The 8,623-nt window shown below is 34.0% G+C and overlaps 1 protein-coding gene across 2 annotated transcripts; it reads right to left on the bottom strand.

Annotated features, from left to right (window-relative positions):
• Positions 1 to 3,798: 3,798 nt before the first annotated feature.
• Positions 3,799 to 7,396, bottom strand: LOC145062601 (mitogen-activated protein kinase 14-like). 2 transcript variants are annotated; one of them, XM_079010182.1, is made up of 9 exons: positions 7,320 to 7,396; positions 7,161 to 7,221; positions 6,661 to 6,875; positions 5,384 to 5,816; positions 5,171 to 5,298; positions 5,007 to 5,066; positions 4,724 to 4,873; positions 4,483 to 4,638; positions 3,799 to 4,392 (listed from the first exon to the last, which is right to left on the bottom strand). In XM_079010182.1, the coding sequence occupies exons 2-9, from the start codon at positions 7,192 to 7,194 to the stop codon at positions 4,207 to 4,209; spliced, it is 1,362 nt and encodes a 453-aa protein (XP_078866308.1). In that variant the 5' UTR covers positions 7,195 to 7,221; positions 7,320 to 7,396; the 3' UTR covers positions 3,799 to 4,206. The 2 variants fall into 2 exon arrangements, with proteins under 2 accessions (XP_078866308.1, XP_078866307.1); XM_079010181.1 differs by lacking the exon at positions 7,320 to 7,396 and having other exon boundaries at positions 7,161 to 7,294.
• Between the last annotated feature and the right edge of the window lie 1,227 nt (positions 7,397 to 8,623).

Here is an 8,623-nt window from a genome sequence, read left to right as displayed (position 1 = left end):
AAAGGACAAGGAAGACCATAGTTGTCATAACTAGACAACTATGACGGATAAATTCAATCAAGTTGATTTAAGTCCTTAATATAACACCCAATATGAAATATTAAGGCTAGGACCCAACACAATATTTTATAACTTGGAAGAGGGATGCCGTAATCCAAGCTACAAAATATTCGAAGGTAGGTAAATGACGATTTACCAATTTCCACCATGAAAAAGAATTTTAGGTCTTAAATGAATTGAAATTTCCTAGATCCTTTGAGATTCATTGAATTTTAGGTCTTAAATGTTTTCGTCTGTCTTTTTACCGTTGTACTACTATTGTCGAGATCTTCAATTCTCGTTTAGGTTGCATCAGCTAAAAGTCACTCGGTCTTTATTTCGAGTTTTTAGCAGTCTACCGCTACTCCGAAACTTAGAAAAATCATAACTTCATCATACGAAGTCAGATTTGGACGTTCTTTTTATGTACATTCACGGTTTAATGATATCTACGACTTTAATTTAGATACCTAAGGCTAAAAAGTATTTTATTGAAATTTCGCGTTTTACGCTTAACAGTGTTTTAACGGTTTTGTTGCGGATTTTCGATTAGTCATAACTTCTTTGTTATAACTCGGATTTTTGTGTTCTTTACATTTATGAAAACTTTTTTACGATATCTATTACTTCATACGACCCAATAGAGACTTTTGAACATTTTATTTTTGACGCTATTTTTATTATATCAAAAGTAGATTACAAATCCTTGACTTTTAGGTCATTATATTGACTTGAAATATCGGGTTGTCAAACAAACGGATTTTCAAAAAGAAAATGAATGTTAATGGGACTATTGAAAAATTCAAAGCCCGGTTAGTCATTCAAGGTTTTAGACAAAAACCCAGTATTGACTATTTTGATAAATATGCTCCATTTACACGTATTTCTACTATTAGATTGTTGGTTTCCTTGACAAGTATCCACATTCTGGTTATTCACGAAATGGATATGAAAACAAGCTTTTTAAATGGTGATCTTGACGAGAAAGTTTACATGAAATAACCTGAAGGTTTCATTATGCTCGGTAAAGAGCATATGGTTTGTAAACTTGTCAAATCTTTGTATGGGCTTAAATAAGCGCCCAAACAATGGCATCAAAAATTTGATGAGGTGATTTTGTCTTTTGGTTTCAAGACAAACCAATGTGACAAATATGTTCATAGTAGATTTGATGATGCTACTAGAGCTAGAGTGATCATTTGCTTATATGTAAATGACATGTTAATTTTTGGTACCGACCAAAATCAAGTGGATGAAACAAAGAAATTATTGTCATCCAAGTTTTCCATAAAAGATTTAGGAGAGGCTGATGTAATTCTTGGAATAAGAATTAAGAGGATGAACAAAGGATTGGTAATGACTCAAAGTCATTATATTGAGAAAACATTCAAGCGGTTTAATTTTACCGATTGTTCTCCTATGAGTACTCCTATGGATCCAAGTGTGGCATTAATGCCAAATAATGACGTTCCCATTTCACAATTGGAATACTCTAAGGCTATTAGTAGCTTGATGTATGCCATGACAAGTACCAGACATGATATTGCTTTTGTTGTGGGTAGGTTGAGAAGGTATACTAGCAATCCAAATGCTCAACATTGGCAAGAGATAAATAGAGTGTTTAAGTATATAAAAGGAACTATGGATTATGGTTTGAGCTACTTAGGGAGTCCTTCGGTTTTATAAGGTCATCCGGATGCAAGTTGGATAACCAACATGGAGGACCATTCCTCAACTTCTGGTTAGGTATTCTTACTTGGGGGAGGTGCCATTTCTTGGGCTTCTAAGAAGCAATCTTGAATTACAAACTCGACAATGGAATCTGAGTTTTTTGCGTTAGCAGCTGCTGGTAAAGAAGCAGAGTGGCTAAGGAATTTAGTCTATGAGATTCCTTTGTGGTCTAAACCGATAGCACCTATTTCTATCCTTTGTGATAGTGCAGCCGCTTTGGCTAAGGCGTATAGCCAAGTTTATAATGGCAAGTCTAGACACCTAGGTGTTAGACATAGTATGATTAGAGAACTAATCATGAATGGTATGATTTCAGTTGAGTTTGTGAAATCGTAACAAAATTTGGCAGACCACTTGACTAAAGGTCTGACAAGAGACTTATTGCACAAGTATGTAATCGGGATGGGATTAAAGTCCATTTAATTCTGTAATGATGAGACACCCAATTCCCTCCTAATATAATGTTAGGAGTTGAATTCAATGTGGAAAGATCATACTTATAGATTGGAACACATGAATTATTCATCCCATGTATGTGTTCGGTTCTGCAAGTTAGCCAGGTTGAAGTTTAACTTCCTAATAATTCCTTTGATAAATGTATATGAAGATACATGGAAAGGAGTTGCCTACGTGATTGTGAAGTGTAGCCGCATTTCAAGAGGTTGTAGACTTGACCTTGATACAATCATGAGAGGATTGGGACACACGACTTTATAATAGTGTTAAGTTGTATTTTGCTATAAATTCAATAAACTAGTATGTATTTTTACTTTCTGGTATTCAAATGGGTTGATGGGTTCAATTCTTAGAACACCCTTATTCTCGAGTATTTGCAAATGTATGATACTAAGTGAAAATTCAATCGTTTTGATATTTTCATTATGTACTAGTTTGGTTTGTTTGATAAGGTTATGTATGTTCAAGGGTTACACTAAAATGAGGGAGGATTGTTGGTGATTTTAGTGTAACCTTGTCATTTTAAGTAACTGGAACTGACATGTGAGCTAAGGAGCTTCATAATTTGTACGCTAATATATGTACAGGGTTGTGCAGAGTACACACATATATAAGATCGAATTAGAAGTCGGTTCGACGACTAGTCGGGGGTCCGGGGGCAGCTCCGTCTAGGGGCAGTGCCCCTAGCGGGGTCCAAGGGGCAGGGCCCCTGGCTGGGGTCCCGTTGCTTCAAAAACAACTAATGACGGCCCAACCCTAATGAAACCTTAATCTCGTTTAATATATAAATGCTTCTTCCTCTTCAGAAGGAGGTTACGAATTTTAGCTCTCGTTTTCATCAAACTCTCACAGAATCTTTCTAGCAAATTTGCTTACGATTTCTATGCCTAGAATTGTAAGTGTTTACTTGGATTATCTTAAGCTGAATTTCTTGCAAACCCAGGCCTAGGGTAGAAATATCAATTCGGAAAGTGTTCTCATGATCCAAGTTGGTATCCAGATCTCTACTACAAACCCTAATATACCTTACAATTTACTTTTGATAGGATCTAGAAAAATAAAAAATCATATCGGTCAAATTAGCTCTAATACCACTTGATAAAACCCAATATATCATTGACAATACAAAATGGGGAAAATGACTTAAAAGTCCAATGAAGTTTCCAAACCATTCAAAAAACCTCAATCATGGTTTTTCTGTTCAAAAAACTCAATGAACTTGACATTTTGTCTAAAAAGTCCAATAAAGTTCCAAACCGTTCAGAAAATTCCAATGTTGTTTTGTTTAAGTTCGTTGGGTTTTTTTTGAATAGTCAAAACATGATTGGAGTTTTTTAAACGTTTTGGAAACTTCGTTGGTTTAACAAGTCATTTTTCCGATACGGTAATAAGTCACGTCATCCGTTTCTCTTATTTGACTTTCAGGAAAGTGTAACTTACTTGGTCTTTTTAGACAAAATGTTAAGTTTATTGAGTTTTTTTGAACAGACAAAACATGATTGAGATTTTTTGAACGGTTTGGAAACTTCATTAGGTTTTAAGTCATTTTCCCATACAAAATGCATAAACGAGTAAATCACACGAAGAACAACTGGACTTGATTATATGTTTCTAGAGTGATTACAATGTGAAAATCCAAAATATTACGTACAAACTGACCTTGAGCTACCAATTTATAGGCTAGATAAAATGGTCTAGTGCCTACTAGCTAGTGTTACCTTCGTTATGGAATAATACGTACACCGACATTAAACAGATAAGAACATCACATGTGATCGACAGCAGAGTTTATTTAACAAGCAAAAGATACAAAATACAAAAACATGTTCAAGTCTAGAATCTAAAAACATCTTCATCAGAGCTCACCTGGCCTTTGGTGTCACGTAGTGGAGAAGCTTCTTGTCACAGATGTGGTGAATGCCTTAGCCAAAAATCAGTATTGCCAAACATCCAAAGATTAAGCTAATGCATTGCTAATTCTTATGATTTAATAGTGAGATGGAATCCTACTGGATGGTATTCCAGAATCTCCCTATAGATCACTTCACGTAACTCTTCTTTCGTATTTTCTCTTGTTTCAAACTCAAATTCCAACTTTGTAATGGGCTGAGCAGAAGGCTCCCTTTCAACGTCAGCCAAATTCTTAAAATATGGATCAGAAAGAGCCTAAACAAGTCACAAAACATGTTTTTCTTAACACGTGCATGAGATCTTTCGTAGCAGGAATTTTGAATTAATAGATAAATAAAACATTACCTCCTCAACAGTAGGTCTATCCCTTGGATCAAATGCAATCAATCTTTGTAATAAACCAAGAGCCAGGGGGTCTGTATTCGGGAACTTTTCAACGAGAGAAAAAGGAGTTTTCTTCCTCATACTGTTTAAGTATTTCCTCGCCTTCTCATTTCTTATCTGCATGTGTCATATCAACAGTCATATACAAGAAAAAGAAAATCAATCAAAGTTTACATAATCATTAATTGTGATGTAAACAAACCGTGGAGATAGTTTCAGATGATGGTGTTCCTAGAAGATCAGTCATTAAATCCAACTGATGCACAACATTTTTCCCAGGGAAAAGCGGCTTCCCTGTTAAAATTTCTGCAAACATGCAACCAACACTCCATATATCTATTGCTGGTGTATACTGCATAGAAAAAGCTATTTAGTATAGTAAATTATAAACCCTTATTATCATTGAAATCTCATATGTTTAGAGATTATATTGGCAATGAATTTAAAGCATTTAACTTTAGTGGTATCTGACTATCTGTATTCACCTTACTAAAAAAAGATCCACACAGTTCAGGAGCCCTATACCATCTTGCTGCAATGTAATCCTGTGAACACATCAAATGCAAGCAGTTGACCAAATTAGTTCAATCGTATAATAACTTCATAAAAAACTAGATTAATTACTACAATGGGTGACTTAGGGATATACAGTCCAGAATTTTGCACTAGGCTGATCACTGAATGCAACCCTTGAAATACCAAAGTCGCAGATCTTGAGTTTGCAATCAGAAGTGGCTAAAATATTTTTGGGTCTTAGATCTCTGTGAAAGACATTTGCTGCAAATTAAATGAAAGCAGTATTTTTCAGAATCAGAATATATACACATAATTATAACAAGGCATGATAACACTGTATACGTACCTGTGTGTATATATTTCAGTCCTCGAAGAATTTGATAAAGAAAGAACTGATGATGTTCTGGTGTTAAGTCGTCGTTTGCTTTAATGATTTGGTGTAGATCACAATCCATATGCTCAAACACCACGTATATATCATTAAATTCTTTTCTGGATGGAGGCAACAAGATGTTTTTAATTTTGACAATGTCTGGATGATAAAGGCGCCTAAGTAGCTTAATCTCACGAGTGACACTGATAGCAACAGAAACATTTTCGAATATATTATTTATTTTTTTTATCGCTACCATCTCCCCTGTATGAGTATCATATGCAGAGCAGACAATACTAGTGTTTCCTTCACCAATAATTTCCTTTACCTTGTACCTACTCACTTCACCATATTCGGTGAAAAAATTTAATTCTTTGGATCCTTGAAATCTCATGCTTGAAGACTCCTGATCATTAAAAATCATGTATTTGTGATTAGCTTCTATATTAACAACTAGGAGCAACAGGTAGCTTCTTGTTGTAAACGTGTTTGTAAAATAATATAAAAAGTAATAAAATGTCTTGAAAATCCACCGACTCCGTTGTTCTACCCACCCGTAGTGGGTATTTTTTTAATATGTTATCTTGCCAAATGGCAATTTACAGTTAGGGATATCAATTTTATAAATAAAAATAATTATCTAGAAAATGATAAAGAGCAAATAATGCCATAGAAATTTAAAAGTTCACCAATGCTTAGTCACAGGCATCGTTTCTTTCTTTCTTAATTCTTTAAGACGACTTTTGAATATTGTGAAAATGACATCGTTTCTTTCTTTCTTAATTCTTTAAGACAACTGTTGAATATTGTGAAAATGACATCGTTTCTTTCTTTCTTAATTCTTTAAGACGACTGTTGAAATATTGTGAAAATGACATGAATATACCAAGTTACAGTTATGGTCCATTATTGTACCATGCAAGCATCCCAATCCATTTTGTGATGTTAGTAATGATTTTTGACGTTATTGCTACACTAAGTTAGAGTGAAAGAATGAAATAAGCCTCTTGATCCATTTTGTGATGTTTGAAATGATTTTTGACATTATTACTACACTAAGTTAGAGTGAAAGGATGAAATAAGCCCCTTTCAAGAGAGGGGTGAGCCAAAACGAGGTTGTAGCAACCCGCTATTAAAGAGTGACTGTTTTGAAGCATAAAATGTAGATTTAGAGTCAAAAGTTTTCCCATGAATTTATAAATTTTGTCTTTGTTTATAAATATAATTCATGTATACTTTTCGATGCTTACCCGCCATTCAGCATGCTCTTTCAAGATTTCTACTCTGTGCTTCTGAACAGAAACAACAGTTCCACAATCAGGGACGACTGAAGGGATGGGAGTGTTGTCATCGACCTGACCCAAGAATGCCCTTTCGGAACCTTCACCACCAAATAGAATCCTTTGATTTATGTTTCCAGTAACGTTGCCTTTGCCATTACTTGATGACTTTGAATCATCATTTTCTGAAATTGGTTATCAAAACCAGATTATAATTAATAATTATTATATGGAGTTCTTAACCACCAAATTTTTTTCTCAAGCATCTCGTAATAATAACTAACCAAACTAAAGTAGAGAAGCATTGTAATAAGTAAAATGAAATGGATCATGATCTCATCTAACCCATTAGCTGATAGATCACAATCTGACCCGATGAGCCATTTAATCTATATTTTCATTGATATTCTACTAATATACACAAATTTTATGAATCTATATATACTCAAGTCAACAGGATCTTGAAATACCAGAGTTTTCTTGGTTGGAGTCGGACGTGGACATATTGGGTTTGTCTTGTAAGGCGAGTATCTAGTAGAGAAGATGAGCAATGTTAGAGAGAATTTCCAGAGAAACTTAAATACAAGTTATTTACAAATGAACTAAAAATCAAAGTTATATAAGTTAACTGTGATACCGGGTCGAACCCGGATCGTTTAGAACCGCGCTTTCTTCAGTCCACTAGAAATCAGTTTTGTACACCTTCAATCTCTGCATCTCTTCCAGTCAACGAGTTAGTCGTCAGCATCCTTTACATCATAGTCCTTCAAGTCATCAAACTTTACCAGCAGGTCCCTCAAAAGAGAAACCTTCACTAAAACAGTCCAAGTTATCACAATATTAACTATTAAGTACCTTGGTAACCACTTTAGTTTTTAACCTGATCTACAAGTACCATTTCAGAGGTTAAGAATCAATGTTGACTTGAAGTTAAATATTATGTAAAAATATAGCAATCTGTTTTTCAAAATAAAATTAACAACTTTTGAAACACCTTTAGATAGTGTCACGAACAAAATGACCACCCACTTCAAAATGTTCCATTTTTCATGGAAAACTGGATTTAATGCTAGTTTAACTGAAGATTCATTATCACAAAATACTTTTAGTGGGACTAAATCCTTAATAGAAAGATTAAAAAACAATTTTAATACCCACATGATCTCACAAGTCACTGAAGTTGGTGCAATATACTCAGATTATATTGGTGTTTTTTTTTTCTTTTTTTTTTTTTTTTTTTTTTTTTCATGAAACCATTGAATTACCAAACAAAAAAATACAATACCCGGTTATTGACCTCTATGGTTAAACATTTAGTGCAATTTGCATCAACATAAGCACTATGATATAATCCTTCAATTTTAGAAATAGTGACACCCATACCTGAATTATGTTTTAAATGCCTTAACCACGAAATGCAACATTTAGATGTGATTTTCTGTGGAATGTTCATAAACTGACTCAATGTTTACACTCTATAGAAAATGAAAAATTATGTTTGCACTCTATAGAAAATGTTCCTATCTTCTGTTACTACTTATCCTTCTACTCTATAAAATGATAATATGTGGAATTAATTAATTCTCTCTCTTAATCCGTTCTTTTGATTTGGACATATGCCTTGATTTAGTGGGTAGATTGTTGAGTAGAAACAAAATATAGGAGAATATTTGATTTTTCATACAAAATATTAGGTCTTGTGATAGTTAAATAAATAAGTTCACCAGTAGCTTCAAAAGATCAATTTTCTTTTTAAAAAAACATCATTTTTACCAACTTCAACGCGACTAATTACAACATTACGATCTAAGGAGTTTTAACAGGTTTGCATCCAAGTAGAGGTGGCAAAAATTGACACGACACGAAACCCGACACGAAATAAACGGGTTTGGGTAAGATATTTCAACCCATTTAAATAAACGGGTTGACACGA

Source organism: Lactuca serriola, chromosome 7 (genome assembly GCF_051521515.1).
Source record: "Lactuca serriola cultivar US96UC23 chromosome 7, Lser_US96UC23_V15, whole genome shotgun sequence".
In the NCBI taxonomy this organism is placed as follows: Eukaryota; Viridiplantae; Streptophyta; class Magnoliopsida; order Asterales; family Asteraceae; genus Lactuca; species Lactuca serriola.
Note: the sequence above shows the minus strand (reverse complement) of the source record. Positions and strands in the feature narration are given on the sequence as shown.